The sequence below is a fragment of the Eschrichtius robustus genome, chromosome 17 (genome assembly GCF_028021215.1).
Source record: "Eschrichtius robustus isolate mEscRob2 chromosome 17, mEscRob2.pri, whole genome shotgun sequence".
Taxonomy (NCBI): Eukaryota; Metazoa; Chordata; class Mammalia; order Artiodactyla; family Eschrichtiidae; genus Eschrichtius; species Eschrichtius robustus.
The window spans coordinates 78218457-78238457 of NC_090840.1; the positions used below are offsets into that span (position 1 = coordinate 78218457).

The following is a 20001-nucleotide window of genomic DNA, read 5'->3' on the forward strand; positions in this document are numbered from 1 at the left end:
CTCACTGCTCTTGGGAGCAACACCTGTGAGGAAGCGAGGGGGCAGAATTGGGCAAGTGGAGAAGTAGAAGGTTGATGCAAACCAAATAATGGCCGCACTGATGCCTCAGTGAGCTGTGGAGCTGGGCCGGCCCTTGGGAGTGGTCCCATCTTGAGGCAAGGGGGCTGGGCCTTTGTATACCCACAGGGGCTAGTTTGGGGAGGAAGGCTGACCCTGTGGAGGGGAGGCAGCTAGCCTAGACCTAGGTAGTTCCTAGAGAGGGACTCAGCTGGGAGCCCCGGCCATAAGCTTCCCAGCAGCTGGGAAATGAGAGCCTTGGTCCTGAAGGCAGCCCAGGCAGTACATCACAAAGCACCACATGAGGAACACTGACAAGCCTGTTATTATCATGGTTATTAGCGTTATTCTGACTTTTGCATTGTAACAACTGTACTACAGTGTTTGTCTTGTCATTTCACATTCTCTCCCTTCTACTGTGAGCTGCTCAATAGAAACGCCCATGCTTTTGTTGCTTTGGTTGCTTTGTTTTTCACCTCTGTATCCCTAGACTTGAGCACGGGACCTTGGCTCATATAAAAAAAACTCTTAAAAATCATAGTAGAATGGAGAGATGGATAAAGAAATGGGGTCACATGGGAACGGAGACCACCAGGAGGGAGCCCCTGGGCACCCTTTGGGGGCATCAGATGGCACTCCACTAACTGTCCCTGCCTTCCCTCCTAGTCGCTCTGGACTCGTGGCAGTCCCTGGCCCTCTCTTCAGTAGTTGTTGATCCATCCATCCGGAACTTTGACGTTGCCCACATCAGCACCGCTGCCATGGGTGACTTCTCTGCTGCCCGAGACCGCTGTTTGTGGGGTAAGGGGAGTTTCCACCTCCAGATAGGGGGTTGATTGGGATGGGACCCCTCTCACACAAGTGCTCCTCAAGATTCTGACCTCAAAAACACATAGGAGACCCCGAGATCACCTGGGGTGCCTGGCTGGAAGGAACTCACCTCAGGGAGAAGACCCTGGTGGGGGGACTCTGCTCTGTAGTCTCCTCATCCTCCTGCAGTGTTGGCCATGGTCAAGGTCTCCAAGGGCCTAAGCCAGCCAGAAAATGCGCAACATTGAACCAGGTCAGAGGAAGATCAGAGGAAGGATCTCGGGGGTTAGTCTGAGATGGAGGAGATGCGTGGAAGCTGTGACGGCTGTCCTCAGATTACAGGTGGGCCGTCATGGCCAGGAGGAAGGATATTGTTCTGGCCAAGCTCATGGGACAAGCAAAGACCTATGGGTAAAACTCAAATTTCAAGAGACATTTTTCAGTGCAATATGAAGAACTTCCTAATAGGCAAAGCTGTCCACAGATGCCTGCTTCCGTTACAGGGTTTCAGTCACTGGTATTTAAACAAAAGCTAGGTGACCATATGATCAGAATGTTCTACAAAGGCTTCACCTTGTGAAAGAGGCCAAGAGTGGGTAACATTTACACTTCTTCAATTCTGAGATTACATGGATCCCCTCCCCTACAAGGTTGGATACCAATAGGCACATATTACAGCCAGGGCCACCATGTACAGCTGTATAGGTTGTACATCACGCAATTCTGGGTGGTGCCACAGCACAGAGACTGGGCCATGACTAAGGCCTTTAGGCAAATGCACGACTTGCTCAATCACATGAAGCAGCACTACTTTCAGAGCTGTTCTTAGGACCGAATACCCTAATGCCATGAATCTTTTAAACAGTCTAGGGCATGACCTGGTACACATGGGAAAGGTCATAACCCCTGACGGAAGGTGGTGGGTGTGATGGGGTGGGGGAGGCAGAGGGAGATGAGGCTGAAGAGGAAGGCACGGGCTGGAGCGTGAAGAGCCTTGTCTGGTATGACTTCAATCGGAGAATGACAAGAGCACATTTGTGAATAAATAAACAACCAATATCTGGACTGTTGTGTGGAAAATAGATTGATGGGAGGGTTGGGTCCTCCACCACCACTGTTTTATTCCCAGCCCCTAGCACTGTGCCTGGTGTTTAAATGAAGAAGTGAGTGTTTGTATAGATGGATGCACGCATGCATAATTGGATGGATGAATGGATGATGAATGGGCCTATGTACAGATTCATGAGGCATGATTGGATGGAAGGATGGCTGGCTGGCTTGTCCCCTTGGAAACTTTGACTTCGGGCTGACCCTGAAGGAGGATGAGGAGACTGCAGCAGAGAGCCCACCCAGGGTCCTCTCTCCCGGGTTAATTATTTCCTGCTGGGCATCCCAGGTTATCTTGGGATGAATGGAAGGGTGGGTGGGTGGATGATACACAGATTTATGGATGTAAAATTGCATGAATGGATGGATGGATGATGCTTGGCTAGATGGAAGGATGCATGCATGGATTCATGGATGCATGATTGGATGGTAAGATAGATGGATGGATGGATGGATGGATGGATGGATGGATGGATGGATTCATGGATGCATGATTGAATGGTAGGATAGATGGATGGATGGATGGATGGATGGATGGATGGATTCATGGATGCATGATTGGATGGTAGGATAGATGGATGGATGCATGCATGCATGGATTCATGGACGCACGATTGGATGGTAGGATAGATGGATGGATGGATGGATGGATGGATGGATGGATGGATTTGTGGATGCATGATTGGATGGTGGGATGGATGGATGGATGGATGGATTCGTGGATGCATGATTGGATACATGACTGAGGTGATCTCTCAGGCCCAAGCCCCACTCATCTCTTCCTCCGCAGAATGCTCCCGTCACCAAGCCTGCGTTGTCACCACTCTGCAAGCCCAACCTGGCGCTGTGAGGTGCATGTTCTATGCCGATACCCAGAGCTGCACGCACAGCCTGCAGGCCCCAAACTGCCAACTTCTGCTCCGTGAAGAGGCCACCCACATCTACCAGAAGCCAAGTGAGTGCTGGCCTGTGTCTTTGCAGCCATTCCTGAGGGCCTGGGTGTGGCTGGGAGCGACTGTCCAAGCACCTGGTGACTCATGGGCAGTGGCTTTTGAGGTTCTTAAGGGAAAGTCGGTCAAAGTCATCCTAGGCTCTGTGGCACTCACATGGGATGGACTGAAGGAAGGTGAAAAACCCTGCTTCTGACCTAGAACTTCTCTGCACCGCCTTTACTCATTACTTCCTTTGAGTTATAGAAGCCATTTTGGCCTTTGCATTTCTGAGTAAAATAATTAAATAGGCCACTTTTTAACTACTATTTTAGAATTTAGAAAGTTGTTTCACATGCCTTATCCCATTTGATACTCACACTATCCTGTGAGGTGGCAAGATAAGGGTTTTATCCCCGTCTTAGAGATCAGGAGACTCTGGTCCAGGGAAGTTAAGTTACTTCTCTGATTTCACACAGCTAGCGATGACAGAACGGGGACTTGGAACCAGATCTCCTATCTCTAGAGGCAGTCCTCTCCCACAAAACCGCATCTCCTGAAGACCACACCACAGTGCCCGGAGAGAGCAGCTGCTTCCAGCTCGGTTTACTTTAGAAACATTCAGTAACGTGCTATTATGTGTCAGCCCTTGTGTTAGGTGCTGGGGATACAGGGGTGAAGCAAGCAAGGAGAGAGCAGCATATAAATGCATCCCTAAGTGACCTAATAAGAGCTGTGGAACAGGAAACATGGGAATCGAGGGCCTGGGGGACACACCTCCCCCATTAAACATGCTTATGGGATGAAATGAATAATTTTTTAGAAATGTTGGCCATGTCTGCCATCTTATCTTCAAGAGCAGATGTCAGCAAACTCTCTCTGTAAAGGGCGAGATAATAAATATTTTAGGCTTTACAGCCACAAATCTCTGTTACAGCTACTCAACTCTGCTGTTGTAGCAGGAAAGTGGCCACAGACAATAACAAATCCACAGGCATGGCTGTGTGCCAATAAAACTTTATTTACAAAACCAGGTAGCAGTGGGATTTGGGCCCACCCTGTCCTTGAGCATTAACGGTGCTTCAGGCCTGTCTGGATCCAGCGATGTCTCCTCTGCCCCCTCCTCCACCTCAGCCTTTAGATCCGGAGAGGGTCCCCAGGGCTGGGAGTGCTTTGATTCCTATAAACTGAGGTCTTGGGCCCTTAATCTCAAGGCTTGTCTTCTCTCAGGACGTTTATATCATTCAGTCGAGTTAGATAGATTTCACCCATAGTGTAGCTAACCTGCACGGTAGTCCTGCTGAGAAATGCCTTCACTTTGAGGTCTGAGTTCTGTAAAACAAATCCGACTGCTTCTCTCTTAATTCTGTGTGTCTCAAATTCAATGTGAAATGCTCACTTTCCAGCAGAAGATGCACGCCCACATTTATCCACATAGATGTTATTTGTTTGCACCTAATGTATATGTAGAGCCAGAGATAACTTTCTTAATCCAGAGAGTCACAGGGCCTAAATATGTGGGTATTCTGAAAAGAATCCACATTTCTGCAAAAGATTCCAAAGGGAGAAATGCACATCAAACATTTTCCCCATGTTGGATCTCTTTCAGTCTGGGATTCACTGGGCAGCCTCTGGAGGGAGGCTTAAATACCACCGTCTGTGGGAAAGCAGGCTTGCCTTCCCTCGAAATTCTTTAGCTTTTACATTTTCTGTCTTCACTCCCTGCTTCAGATGCTGTCACATTGGTGAAATGTGGCTGTTTCCTGCAGAGCTGACCTCAGATGGTTTGCTACTTTAGCGCCCACAGTCCCGAATGCTGGCCTGAGAGCCTGTGATTTGCAATTGAAACAGGAAATCTTGTGAGAAGGAAAGAACTGTGGGAGTGAGAGCAGTCACGATTTGTGATCAAGGCCAGATTACAAATCGGCAACTGTTTCTTTCCATCCTGAGTTTCCATTTTGAGTTCTAACTCACATGCCAGTGTTTATGCAACAGAGAAGTTTTCACTCAGTTTCCTTCCTTCCTTCCTTCCTTCCTTCCTTCCTTCCTTCCTTCCTTCCTTCCTTCCTTCCTCCCTCACTCCCTCCCTTCCTCCCTCTTTCCCATTCACTCATTCACGTGTTGATCTCCTGTCATTTGCCAGGTACTGGGCTTGGGACATTACAGGCATTGTGTTATTTATTCCTAACATCTTTGCATTGTAGGGACTGCTACTGTTCCTATTTTGCAGATGGGAAAATTGAGGATGAGAAGAATTATAGAGGTTTTCTAAAGTAGCTGGTCCATAACACAAAACACAGACCTGCTGGACTCCTCAGACCATCCATTGTTTCCTCCTCACCACATTGACCCTCAGTGGCCTGGAAGTCATGAATGCACATCACGCCAGGGAGTCTCGGCCCCGGCACCATTGACATCTGGGACCAGAAAGCTCATTGTGGGGACCTATCTTCTCTATTGCAGGATGTTTAGCAGCTTCTCTGGCCTCTACCGTATGAGATACCAGTAGCTAGTATCTCTCGCCAACCCTTATGACAACGAAAAACGTCTCCAGACATTGTCAAATGTTTCCTGGGGTCAAAACCACCTCTAATTGAACCACTGCATGGTACCAAGCTTTGAGGAATGGATAGACTTCCGCCTGTTTGTCTGTCTGTCTGCCTCCTCTCCCAGGCTCACGTTTGGTCATCCTATATGTGTATTTTAAATAGACAGAGCTGCAGACAAAGCTGCAAAGCTTTCTCTCTCCATCGGCCCACAGAGAAGCAGAGCAAACCAAACACACATGTTGGAAATAATGAGAGACCCCCCCCGCTTGACACACACACAGACACACACACACACAGACACACACACACACAGAATCTCTTCACCAGTGTTGGTTTCCTCCGTGCAAGGCCCTAAGGCCTGTGGGGAACCAGGCACATGCCTGTCTTAAGTCCCTGAAAATGGCATCTGGCACTGAGCCGGGGCCCAACAGAAGTTTACTGAACCAATGAATGAATGTGAGAAATATAGTGGAGGAGATAAGACAGGGCTGAAGAAAGGCTGATGAGTGTCTGGAGATTAGCACTGCAGGGAGGGGACGGAAGGCCTGTGGAGCACAGCGCAGGGTGGCCGGCAGCACCGGCGTGAACTCATAGACCAGCTGGGATCCGGACGTGAGCAAAGGGGGATGGGCACTGCACACCTGGGCCGAGGCCTGGCCTTGACCCTTTGTGAACCTCTGACCCTGCGGTCAGAGTTGGGGTTCAGAAAAGTATAGCTTTGAATCCTACATCGCTTTGAAGTCCTGACAGCTGCCCACCCCCAGACTCTAAACCTATTTCCTCACCAGTGAAATACAAGTACCAGCTCTGCAGTGCCTTAGCTGCAATTCGGAAATCCAAACGCTCTAAAAGTCAGAAAAAAACAATTTTTTGTAAGTTTGTGGCAAACTCGTTTGGTGGCAATATCTGACCTGAAGTGACCGAAGAAATGATATTATGTGTTCATCCCTCTTAGTAGGAATAACCTATACATTTCATCCCAGAAGTAACTGGTGTGTCTGTTGATGGGTCTCCACTCCACACCCCCATGGAGGACTGAACCTTGCACGTTCTGTGCCCCTCTGTTCTTTTTAAAATCCAAATAATTCTGAATTGTGGTAACATCTGGCCCCAGGGTGCTGAGTCAGGGGCTGTGGGCCTGGGTTATCTCTGGGAAGAACTTGAGATGGCGCATCTGGGGGAGGGATTGCTCAGTGCCTGGGGAAGATCAGGTGTCTTTGCTGGGTTTCTTTTCTTTTCTTTTTTTTTTCCACGTTGAACACTAGCATGACTAGACTTAAGCTATTGGGGCCTGAATGAATAACTAACACTTTTTTTTTTAATGCAGAAAGCAGTGTTTGGGCTTTTAGATTCGTTTCTTAAAGTACATTCGGAATACCTGTGAATAGAGCACCAGCTGCTTTCTCTCCCTCCCCCCTCCCAGACATCCCTCTGCTCGGCTTTGGGACATCTGCACCTTCTGTGACCATCACCACCCACGGCCGGCTGCTGGGCAGGTCCCAGGCCATCCAGGTGGGCACTTCATGGAAGCAAGTGGACCAGTTCCTGGGAGTTCCGTATGCCACCCCGCCCCTGGCGGGAAGCCGCTTCCGGGCCCCGGAGCCCTTGAACTGGACAGGGTCCTGGGATGCCACCAAGCCACGGTAAGGGTGGAGTGGAGTACATTTTGGGGGATGCCCAGGGAAGCCCTCTCCCGTTCTAAGCCTTCAAGATGAGACTTGATAACAGAACAGTGCATTCGAATTTGAGCCACGCGTGGAGCAGGGGTTATATTTGTTACGATGGTGTTGAGTGCTTTGACACATGAACTCCCACCTGTCGGTGACTTAACATTGTCTTGGTCCCGCACAATCCCTTTGGTGATGGAGGGGCAGGTGGGCTTTGCTCCGTGCAGTAATGCGGGCACCCAGGCTGATGTGCCTTCTTCAGCACAAACCTTCTAAGGTTCCTTCTAGAGGCCTTCCTTGACTTTGCATCCAGGAAAGAGAGGCTGTGGAAGAGTCTGCAGGGGAGGTTTCCATGGGCCACAGCTGCAGGTGGGGCGTGCATTCATCACGTGCCCCAGTGTGGCGGTGACCAGGACTCAGCCTCCCGGCCACTCCTGACTTCAGTGGGGCTGAGAAGTAAGCAGAGAAGGAAAAACACATGAGCTAGTGAAAAAATAATTTAAAAGGACTTTGATTCCCCCAACAGGAACAATATTAAAAGGAATTTTCAAAAAAGGGGAAAAAAATGGAATATCTTATTTTCTTTTTTTTTTTTAATTTAATTTAATTTAATTTAATTTAATTTAATTTAATTTAATTTAATTTAATTTATTTTTGGCTGTGTTGGGTCTTCGTTTCTGTGCGAGGGCTTTCTCTAGTTGCGGCAAGTGGGGGCCACTCTTCATCGCGGTGCACGGGCCTCTCACTATCGCGGCCTCTCTTGTTGCGGAGCACAGGCTCCAGACGCACAGGCTCAGTAGTTGTGGCTCACGGGCCCAATTGCTCCGCGGCATGTGGGATCTTCCCAGACCAGGGCTCGAACCCGTGTCCCCTGCATTGGCAGGTGGATTCTTAACGACTGCGCCACCAGGGAAGCCCGAAATATCTTATTTTCCTTCGTCATCAACTGCTTTCAATTTTGCCCATTCCCTCCCATGCATATACCACTGTAAAGAGTTGACAGATTGGATGCGATCTTGTGATTTTTCTAATTAAAGCGTGTTCAGAGCGTCTGTGGAAAGAGCACCCATGTCGCCCTCTCCCATCCCCACGGCCTTTCCCCTTCCCACAGGGGTCCGTAGCTCTGTCTCAAGGCAGCCGCATTCTCCCGGTCCATCGCTCCCATGGCTGGCTGCCGGGCAGGTCTGCAGGCACAGGGCAAGATAGAGGGGCAAGCAGGGGGCTCTGGACTGCTCCAGGCAAAGCAACAATGAAGACTTAAACCAGGACAGTGGCAGAAAGACGCAGAAAGTCATGAATAAGTCTCCACCCTTGGGCAACCAGAGAAACAAATATGGACTAATTAGAACACTTCAGCGTGTTAGGATACACCCATTGGACAGATGAAGTGGTTGAGGCTTTTGAGTGGAGAGTAGTTGGAGAGCTAGGTTCATCAGAGCCCGGTGCTAACAAGGCCTGGGCGGGTAACCGTCGTGCCTCCATTAGATGTGTCCCAGATGCAGTCTCAGCTCTTATGCCAGGAGATGTTCCAGCTGGCACACTTAGACTCTGTACTGATGTAGAAAACAGGTTGGGACACCTTATCCCAGCAGGTCTGCTCACTTGGAGCCAGGAAGGGCGCAGGTTGCAGGTGACACACATTTTCCTCTTTTATCTGGGCATCCTTCTTTCTGGGCCAGCCCTTTGTCCCTGTAGGATGTTCCTCAGGCCCGTGGTAGAGAGAGGAATGGCATGCTGCTGTTTCCACTGTTTACTCACCAGTCCCATTAACCATTTCCTGAAGCTGCCTGATTGCTGGCGGACCGCCGGGCTTTTGGAATGGGGCAGTTGGCTCTGCCGCCGCTGATGGGAAGGGGGATGGGACTTGTCGCTTTGGTTTTTTTCCCTGCAAGTCATGCCTTCTGTCTGCCTGTACCCGCAGGGCCAGTTGCTGGCAACCAGGCGTCAGGACGCCTTCATCCCCCGGGGTCAGCGAGGACTGCCTGTATCTCAACGTGTTTGTCCCTCAGAGCATGGTGAGTGCTGCAGCCCTTGCTATGTTTGCCCTGAAAACCGCCCCATTAGAAATCCCCAGCCCCAGAGCGGCCAGCACGGTCCGCGCTGCGCTCTCCTGGTGGGTTCTTGGCTTCCTGAGGCCTGAGTGGCTGAGAGCAAGCCTGGGTCCCCCACGGCCTCACCTGATCTCCCGCACGGGAGCACGTGCACGGCTATCCTGCTCCGGTCCTCTAAGAAGTATCCATAAAGCGCCAGTCACAGGAGGGGCTGTCTCAGTGGGAGGCAGCTATGAACAAAGCCAGGCGGCCACCCTTGGGGGGCTTACATTTCAGTGGCAGGAGCAGAAATAAACAGAGAAGCAGATAAATATATTGGACAACTGTGGTATTGATATGGTTGTGAAGAAAAACAGCAGGGGAGGAGACGGAGAGACAGGAGGAGTGAGGTGGTGATCAGGAGGGCCCGCCTGAGCAGGGGTGCGGAGGAGGACGGGTGAGGACCAGCCGGTGACGCAGGGCCCCCTGGAAGGCCATGGGCTGGGGAAGTGTGGAGCTGGATCAAACTAATCCGCAAATGAGGAAACCAGTGGCTCTTCTTGGAGAGACCCTTGGAGAGACCCCCCTAGCGGGTATTTCTTTCCGTGTGGTCTCTCATTCGAGGCAGTTCTAGAGGGTGAGGTTTGGGAGGTGACCCTGCCTTTGGTGAGGCCCTGTTTTGAAGGCTGTATCTGCCTAAGTAGCAGCTATGATCCTGATGTTGAGTGTTTGAGTTTCCTGTTTTGGGGGAAGGGTCAGAGCTCATGAGAGAAAACAGAACTGATGAGCCTTAGGAAACGTGAGTTTCTGGTGACGCCAACCCTGTACTGACAGATCCCATGGTACGTGTGACTGTGCCACCGCTTCCTGGTCCCCTGGTTTACCAGCAGTGAGAGGCGATGTACTTTGGAGGTTTGGTCACAGCAAGCTGACCTGAGTAAGCTTTGGAACAAGGGCGCCTAAATGTGCAGGCTCTCCTGGGCTGCGTGAATGGAAGTATTCTCTCTTGCTCGTGTGCTACTCAATACAAATAACTCAGGGTACTTTGAGGAGGGGGATACAGGGCCTGTCCCTGACCTCTCTGGTGGCCCACAGCAAATGAAACCAAGGCCACCTGAGCTGGCCTTTTTCTATGGCATTTAAAAGGCCTCCTATTGGAAGAATCAACAAGCCCACCAAGTGGTGACACCTACGAGAAGGAGTGTCCCAGAGGGAGGGAGGGGGGCTGGGGTCAGAATTCTGCTCGGTCCCTTCCTCTCTGTAGATGTTTCAAGAAGCCACTTCACCACTCTGAGCCTCTGTTTTCACACCTGTAGAATGGGGGTGCTTAGAGTCGTCTACCTTGTGAGGCGGAAGCTCTAATCAGACGTTCTAGGTGAGCACACTTAGCACGGCACCCACCCGGGCAGGCCCTTGGTCAGTGTTTGCTGTTGGTGTCGGAGCCCAGGGCACATGGAGTAGAGAAGTCACAGCCCAGGGATTCAGGGCCTGAGTGAGCGAGAGCCACGTGGGGCCTTGCGTTCACCATGGCCTGGGGCGAGCTGTCAGATCCCCTAGACGGAACACACTATTCTGATAGGAAGGGGTCAACCTGGGTTCAGATCCCAGCTCTGCTACTCGTAGCCATGTGATCTGAGGCAGGCTCTTTAACATCAGCAGGCCTCTGCTTCCTCATCGGTAAAATGGGAGTAACGACAACACGCCAACCTCACGGAGCTGTTTGAGGACTGAATAGATGACACACGCAGATAGTCAGCGTGGTGCCTGGCGCTCAGTCGGGCTTAACAAAGGTGCTCTGTGTTAACAAGATGGGGTTCCAGGCACGGTGACCAAACTCAAGGACTCCCCAAGGAGGACACAGAACCGTCTTCCAGAATAAACGCGGGCCAGGAGCTGGGCTGCTGGGAGACCACGTGGCTGCATGAGACAGGTCCCCGGCCCGCTTGGCAGCGTGGGCAACGTGTCTTCACTTTTTATGGCGCTCAGGGTCCTCATCCGGGAGATGGGTTTTGCTCCTTTGCTCAGTCTGCTCTATCGAAGTACCACAGACTGGGAGGCTGAAACCACAGAAGTGTATTTTCTCATGATTTTGAAAGCCAGGAGTCCAAAATCAAAATGTCTACAGGTTTGTTTCCTTCTGAGGCCACTCTCCTTGGCTTGTAGATGGTCATCTTCTCCTCCCTGTGTCTCCACAGGCCTCTCCTCTGTGTGCATCTGTGTCTAAATTTCTTCTCTGTATGAGGACGGCAGTCCTATTGGATTAGGGCCATCTCGTTACAGGACTTGTCTCCAAACACAGTCACATTCTGAGGCAGCCAGGGTTAGGGCTTCAAGATGTGAATTTGGGGGGCACACAGTTCAGCCCCTAACTGAGACTAAATATGCCTACAGGGCAGAGGTGAAGGAAGAGTCGTGCGTCGCCTCACCGTCGGGCACCTGCATGGGGAAGGCGCCCTCACCAAGCTCTGGGGGGTGAGAGTGGCCGCCTGGAGCTCCCACATTTCTCCATTCCCTACAGGCCCCCAGCATGTCTGTGCTGGTGTTCTTCCACAACGCCGCAGAGGGCAGGGCCAGCGGGGGCCAGCCGGCCGTGGACGGGTCCTTCTTGGCTGCTGTTGGCAACCTCATCGTGGTCACTGCCAGCTACCGAGTGGGCGTTTTTGGCTTCCTGAGTTCCGGTGAGTTGCTGGCGTTGGTGGGGACCGCTGACCTCCTGAGTCGGGTGTGTTCTTTGTGTGCGTTTAGTCCTTTCTTCCCAAAGCCCCATCCCTTCCCGGCCCGCAGCCCTCCTCCAGCCCCCTGAGCAGGGAGTGGTATGACCAGTGCATTCACGAGACCCTCCAGCCATGCTGATGCCCATAGTTGAGAGTCACAGTTCCTACTGATTACACTTATCATGTGTCTGAAGCTGTTCCAAGTACACGTTTTATCTTGTGATATATCTGTGTGTGCACGTGTGTGTACCGAGACGCCAGAGGGCTAGACCCTTGCTCAAGCGCACGTGGTCAGGAAAGAGCAGAGCCAGGATTCACCACCAGGGTCGACCTGCCCTGGAGACTCCAAGGCGTGGATTAGAGCTCTTGGGCCCTCAGGGAGCCATTTACTGGAGTGAGGGCTGCATAGACAATGATTTCTGATTCCCCTTGAATTCCAGTGTCACTTGTGAACATCCGGCCTGTCCCCTATCCAGTCGCAGATGCCTTTATCACTCTGGTTATGCCCTCCACCTTCCCCACCAGCCCACAGGCAGAATTGAGGCTTGGACCAATCCCAGCATCATCCACCCACGTCTTTTCCTCCATCTCCCCACCCCCCCACCCCAACCCCCAGTGGTAGGGCAGTTGTTTGACAGGCAGACGTGGCAGAAGGCAGACACACTGGTCTGGGAATCTGAAGAGCCAAGGGTTGTCTGTGTGACCTTGGATAAAACGCTTCCTTTCTCCAAGTCTCAGTTTTCTCCTCTGTAAAATGGGAATAATTTTACCCAACTTCCAAAGTCACTGTGAGGCTCAAGTGATATGCTACATGTGAAGGGGCTTTAGAGGCTGTGATGGGCTTTACGAGTCCTCAAGGACAGGCACCTAGCAGCATCTCTGCTCTCCTGGGATCTCATTTAAGACCCGGAATGTCTTGCCTGCTGAGTATGGCTGGGTGGGTGGGAGGTAGCCTGGCGGGAATGACGGACTCCTCTAGAATGTGGCCGAGTGGGGCAGGCGTCCTGCGTGAGCAGAAGCCAGGCAGTGCTGGGGAGTGAGGGCTGGGCGGACCATGTGGCAGGAGGCCTTGAGTGTCATAAAGAAGATTCTTCGTCTGCACAACAAACATAAAACAGGCAACAAGTTAAGGCAACATGCGACCAGGTGCCAATGAGGGGACTGTGGATGATGAACAGATTCCAGACTTTCCTTCAGGGGTGCAGGGGCAGCTGCTGGAGCACTGAACGCCCTGCCCGGGTTTTCTTTCCTCTTTTCAAACACACAACTGACGATCTGTTAAATCAGGAGCTCCTTTCTCTAAAGAGATGGTGAAACTCAGAACCCAGCCTGTGGGACCCGCTCAGGTGGAGCTTTTCACAGACACGGCTGACTCTGGCTCAGAGCGTTTCCAGACAGAAGAGAGTGAATTTCCATATGCCATCCCTCCGTGAGGGGGCGGGGATTATGATTTCATGGGCTGTGATCTTATGGAGAATTCTGTGGGCTTCCGGGAAGGGAAACTCATTTCTGCTGCCGGCGAGGCAGAGTCCGGGGTTGGAACTCTTCCAGAACACCCACACCTTCTTACTCCTGACTTGCAACACTGCCTGTTCCTTGTGCTTAAAGCAAAGCTGTCAGCAAGAGAGAAGGAGAGTTACCCTCACCCAGCGCCCATCTCTACCAGACATCTTTCCTGGGTGATGTCATTTCAGTCTCCAGGCACCTCCGCGAGGTCAGCCCTGTGCGGTCATGTCACAGAGGAAACGGCGAGGCTCAGAGAGGTTAAGGGACTTTATGCCCCGCAGCCGTGAGTTAAATTTAATGTCACACTGGGCGTTAAATCCCGTGGATGAAACACTAAGAAGAAATAATGGTAGCTTGCTCCCTCGATGTTTTCGTTTTTGTTGTTGTTGTTTTTGTTTTTTTTGCAACATTCACAATTGCTTTTAATTCAGGACAGTTTTAAAATATCTTTAACATATAATTTGAGTGTTCAAGGAAATAGGGAAAGGAGAAAAATGTTAACTTAGTTGTTTTCACAAATATAATCTCTTTTAAAACTGAAAAAAACCCCAGCTATCTAAAGTTGACATGTCTGGAAAAGTTATCTGTGCCACTCCCTCTCCTCTCCAAAGAAAAGAAAACTCCTCAGAGAGAATTGCTTCCCCTTAAAGTTGCACATTTAAAACTGGGGTTCCAGGAGATTCCATGGTGTTTGCCTTCCTGTTTACACGTGTTGTCTGTGTAAGAGTCCTCTCAAGAATTTGTGCTGTTTGTTCTATTTCTTAAGCTGGGTGGTAGGTTAATGTGTTTGCTTTTTTCTCATGCTTTATATATAGTGCTTATATAACATATATGACATATATATTATATAAGCACTATGATATATGATTCATGTAAGGGTAGGCTATTTTTTAAAAAGTGGGGATATATACATATACGTATAACTGATGCACTTTGCTGTACAGCAGTAACTAACGTGATATTGTAAAGCAACTATACTCCAATAAAAATTAATTTAAAAAAAATAAATGTAGGAGACAGGGGATACAGAGGAAGAAAGAAGAAAGAACAGTACTTAGAAGTTAATGTTAAAGATTGAGAATAGGTATCATTTTCAAAAATAGCTTACTGTCCCTTGATGTTTAGAAATGCCCTACAGATTCCTCATTCTTCTGTGCACAGAGAGGGTCAGTGTTTTAATTCATTTAGCCTCAGGCAGCTTTTCTTTGCTTTATTCTGGAGACCTCCTGCTATTTCCCCCATTCCAGAGCTTTAGCATCTCTTACCTGGAGCTCCTTGCAGTTCAGCCCCTAGGGGAGCCATCAGTCAATCAAGAAACCGAGACCCAGAGAGTGGCAGCCAGGGGCGGGTGGGCGGAGGGGCGGCAGCGCTAGGACACACACACAGGCTTCCTGGCTGCAGGCAACCACCTCCCGCCAGACACTGAGCGTCCCACGGCAAGGTTCCAGGCGGAGAAGGTGAGCTCTCACAGCAGAGGGAGAAAAGGGCAGGTGTGCGATGCAGCTAAGCCCCCAGTAAACTTCCAACACAAATACATCATCCCTTTCCCATTAAACAAAAAATGTAGGGAATTCCTTGGCGGTCCAGTGGTTAAGACTCGGTGCTTTCACTGCCGAGGGCGCGGGTTCAATCCCTAGTTGGGGAACTAAGATCCCACAAGATGAGTGGCACGGCCAAAAAAAAAAAAAGAAAAGAAAAAAAATACATATATGTAATAGATTTCATTATTCAGATGATTTTAAGTGTACAGAATAATTTGAGCATAAATTACAGAGTTCCCATACGCTGCGTCCTCCCCTGCCTCAGTTTCCCCTGTTGTTAACATCCTGCACGGGTGCCACACATTTGTTACACTCCGTGAGCCCATAGCGGTATGTTGATATTGACTAAAGTCCATACTCTACAGCACGGCTCACTCTCTGTGCTGTACATTCTGTGGGTTTTGACAAACATATCATGACGCGTGTCCACCAGTCATACAGAATAGTTTCACCGCCCGCCCTGAGACTTCCCTGCGCTCCACATATTCATCCCTCCTCCTTTCCGTTTTAAATAGTTGGAAACTGCGGTTCAGGACAGGTCTGGAAAGAGCTGGGCGACTTCAAGTGCCAGCCACAGGCTGGTGTCCTGCACAGTGCACAGGATTCGCACCCGAGAAGAGCAAGGTCCAGGAGCGGCTCCTCGCTCCATGGGGCTCAGGGGCTCTGGGCGGGTCCCTCCCGGGTCCCTCCCTCCCTCCCTCCCTCCCTCAGTGTCCCATCCCACCCCAGGCTGCCCGTCTCTCAGGAGATCAAGCACGTGAAGGCAAACACCGGGAACCTTGCTGGCACCTTGCAGGGGCTCCCGAGGGCTAATGCCCCTTTCCTTTCCCTGGCAGGGCCTCTCCAAGCCAGGGCTCTGCTGCAGCCGTGTCCCGGCCCTGCATCTGGCCACCAGCAACTGCAGCCGCTGGCATTTACTGAGTTCGGCCAAGTCGCTGCTTCATGTACATTATCTCATGTGATAAATGTGTGCAGCATCTGCTGTTGTAGCCCAGAGTGAAGATAATCCCCCAAGAGCTCCAGACTCAGAGGCACATTAAGAAAGGGATGGGAGAGAGCTGAAAACAGCAGCTCATGCCAGGCCTGCGGCCGGCTAGACAAACTCGTGTTCTCTGCGAGAAACCCAACAGTACTTAAAAGGAGCACGATTCCTGATGAAGAGCAATTGGGAAGGAAGTGAGGAGGTTGGTGACGGGCCAGGGAGGCCCTCTCCCAGCCTGGGCCCTGCCGGTGGGACAGACCCCAGGGGCGTGGGCACAGTGATTATCCTTCTCTCTCTGGCAAAACAATGCCGCAAGGGCAACCCGGGCCAGTGGCGTGCAGGGTCAGAGGAGTGGGTCGGCCATGGCTCGCGGGCCCTCTGCAGGGTGTGGGAGTAGAGGAAGTGGGCTTTGGCCAGGGAGACAGACTGAAGGCCAGACACGTAACACACCCACCACCTTGTCATCCCTGGGGCACTTGGAGCCTCCCCTCCGAGGGGGTCTGCTCCCCATCCTAACCAGAAAAACAGGCACAGAGTCCTGCCCCCATCACAGGTGTGATTTCTGCTACTAAAGACAAGGCAGACCGTGCAAAGGGCACCTGTGAGATAATGCTGGGACCTAAACCTGTTTCATTTTACTTAAGAAAAACCAAACAAATTCCAGAGTGTTTTATGCCAGGCATTGCACTGTTCTGTTCCTTTTACGAATATTAACAAATTCAATCATCATAACAACCTATTGAGGTTGGTACTATTATTATTCCATTTTACAGATGGGGAAAGTCAAGTCACATTAAGTAACTTGTCCAGGGCCCGGCACAGCTAGTAGGTGTTGGAGTGGGACCTGTGGCCGGCTGGTCTGGCGCCATAACCTGCCTGATAAGCCCACACACCATGATGCCTTTTATTAACGGCCATCAACAAGAGCTGGGGGAGAACCCGCTGTGAGCCCAGCTAAGGAGCTTTAGAGGGACAGATGAAGAAATCACGTGAGCTAGCAAGAGCCGGTTAGACAGTGAGCGAACTATCGAATGTTCGCTGGTGTGTTCTGACCAGAGAGGTGGGAGCGCGGAGCTGGGGGTGCCGATCAGGGCGGCGTGAGGCAGATGGAGAGGAGCGCCGTCACACTGTCCAGACATCTTCCACTCACACCCGTCTCCCTCCTGGACTGTACACGCCTGGCCAGCAGAGAGCAGCCCTGTCCAGTTTCACACCCCCAGCAGCACTGCGCACTATGTGTTTGTGGCGGGGCTGAGCCAGGTGAGATGGAGTACCGGAGGATAAAGAGAATGGGGCTCAACCAAGGCCAGACTGCAGGGCGATGAACACGGGTAATGAGCAGACCCCGATGGCTGGACGAGGGCCAGTGTTAGAAAGTGAAGGGGACCCAGACTGCGCAGATGGGCTGAAGTCAATCTTAGGGGAGCTGAAAAGCCAGGAAGGAGTTAGACTTGATGCGGCAGGAATGAGGGAGTTATGAAGGCTTCCGAGCAGAGAAAGTTCCATAAATAGAGTACTTAAATTTTTTAATGAAAATAACACAGTGCCTTGCACACCATAGATTTTTTTGACAAATGTTTGTTGAATTGGATTGAATGTTAGGACAAAGAGCTCTGAGTGTGTATTGGATTTAAGTGCCAACTTGATCTCAAATTTGCTTCTTGCACCTAAACAAACTCTTTCCCTCTCGAGTCTCAGGTTCCACCAGGGAAGGAAAGGGTTGAACTAGACCATCTCAGAGCAGCTAGCTGGCTGCTTTGTGTGTACGTCCCAGAGGGTGTCTGCTTCGAGGGCCAGGATCTTGCCTATCTTGCTCTCTGCACTACCCAGCACAGCGCCTGGCATGAGGTGAAGCCTAGTTCAGACTTGCCTCCTGAATGCACCCTCATCTCTGACATCCTAGGGGTCTGTAGACCCCAGAATGCCAGCATTGTAAGTGGGAAGCTGGTACATGGGGAGTGAGAGTCAGGGACAGTGGCGTCCCTCCCTGTTGTCACTAGAAATGCAGGCCGTGGGCGTCACTTCCCAGACTGGGTCTTGTACAGCTGGTGCCTGGCTTTCCTGCCCTCCCTCAGACCTTGGAAACAAAAGCACTCATCCTAACCAATGGAATGTGCATGTAATCCAGAAAAGTCCTCAGAGAGGATGGTGCCAATGGCTTCACTAAACCCAGAACATGAAATGCATTTGAAGAAATTCTGAGTGTCTCCCCAGCTGGAAGAGTAATTCGTACCATTATGTCCACTGAGCTGGTGTTCTCGTCAGCTTTGTGAACACCAGCTTTGGGAATCGGATGCAAGGTCTTTCTATTTTTCTATTTGGGAATATGGGTTCTTTCTGATAGTTTTTCACTTGACATTGAATCGTGTTCATAATAACTGTAGTCATTTCATTTACCTAACATTTCATAAGGACCTACTCTGTGCTTCTGGTTTTCATGGAGGGTAGAGTCTAGCAGGGAAGCCAGTGGTGACAAATACTTTGAAAGGGGCCCCTCACTTCCCCTGAGGGCTGCCTGTGAGTTGATGGTGTAGCTAAGACTTGGAAGATGACTGGGCCAGAGGAGGGAGTTAGGGAAGGTCAAGGGGAGAGGGGGCAGCTCTGGGTGGAGGAAATCACATGTACAAGCACAGGCGTGGGGGAGGGCGGGGCTGGTGTGTTTGAGCATCTGATGGGAAGCCTGGGTCGTTACAGCACAGGACAGGGGGGAGACAAAGGGAGATGTGGCCTGAGAGATGGATGACCCGGTCCCGGGGGGCTTTGAATGTGCTAGAAGAACTGAAATGGTGTCCTAAGGACCATGGGATGAGAGGGGAGATTTTACATAAGATGGGGCAGGGTGTGTGTGTGTGTCAGAGAGAGAGATAATCAAGATTCTAGGTTTAGAAGACCACTCTGGATGCGCCATGGAGAATTCACTGTCGGGAGGAATGTGTGGATACAGGAGGCCAAGGAGAAGCGTGGAGGGAAGGGGGCGGTGGTCAGTGGCGGGAGAGCCCGCAGCAGCTGGGGAGGAGGGGGACGCGGCCGAAGGAGGAGTCAGGGGAGACCCCCACGAGGTCGTGCAGGAGCAGGGTGGGCGGTGCTGCGCTTGACGGAGAAGGTAAGAAACTCTGCCGAGGCCGCCGGTGGGAGCACTCAGGAGACTCAGAATCAGTTCCCTTTGGGGCTGAATGGACTTGAGGTGCCCGTGAGACGGCCTCCTGGGGGAACTCGAGGGGCCCAGGCCTGGGAGAGTGCCCTGGGCTGCGGACACAGTCCCGAGAGTCACCGGCACGTAGGCGGGGGTTGGAGCCACGGCTTCTGCTGGGGTTTCCTGGAAAGAAGCCAGAGACGAAGGGCATGAGCCTCAGCTCAAACCAGCACAGGCCTGGTGTTTCAAGGTAGTAAGTGGTGTAGACTGATAAGAAGAAGCTGTTGAATTCAGAGGGTGGCCAGAGGGGCCTGGCAGGGAGTGTCCCACATGCCGAGGAGGAGAGCGTGTTTTGGCTATATGTTTTTTTGTGTCTGAATCATTCGATTTAAAAAAACATGCTGAGCTTTTGATACATATTTACTGAATTCTATGAAAAAAAGAGAGATGGACTCAACTTAGTGCTGCATATGTGGTCATATACATGACTGTAGTCAAAAGGTGTGTGCTTTGGAAACAAGCAACAGGATCAAATGACAATCAACAACAAACAAACAACGTAAGAAACTTGAATCGCAGCTCTGCCGCTGCTGCTAAGGTCATGGAAGGTAGCGGGAAGAGGTGGGACCGAGAGACTCAGCCGGGCCTGGCCATCATCGGTGGGGAGGAGACACGGAGAGTCACGGGCAGTGGGGGGAGATGGGGGGCCAGAAGTTCAGCTCCTTCTCGTCGGATGCGCCAAGCCTGGGGTCTGAACATGCACTGCCTCTCATCTGAGAAGCCGCCCTCTACGATGGGGCGGCCGTGGCCCACAGAGGTGGAGGGGCATGTCTGCGGTCTCCTAGCTGGCAAAGGCTGAAGCAAGAATCCGGGCCGGATGGGCCTCGTTCCGGAGCCCAGGCGCTTCCCACTGCCCCACTATATTGGGAGACCACAGTCCAGACCTATGTGGACGGGAGCCCAGGCCCCCCACCGG

At 51.3% G+C, this 20001-nt stretch overlaps 1 protein-coding gene across 2 annotated transcripts in view; it reads left to right on the plus strand.

Annotated features, from left to right (window-relative positions):
- The window catches only part of TG (thyroglobulin), a 243619-nt gene that overhangs the window by 125566 nt on the left and 98052 nt on the right, over window positions 1-20001 (plus strand). For both annotated transcript variants that reach the window (XM_068525942.1, XM_068525943.1), the window contains 5 exons: window positions 724-858; window positions 2765-2929; window positions 6876-7095; window positions 9041-9134; window positions 11668-11827. In XM_068525942.1, coding sequence (XP_068382043.1) covers window positions 724-858; window positions 2765-2929; window positions 6876-7095; window positions 9041-9134; window positions 11668-11827 — 774 coding nt within the window. The remainder of the gene's footprint in view (window positions 1-723; window positions 859-2764; window positions 2930-6875; window positions 7096-9040; window positions 9135-11667; window positions 11828-20001) is intronic.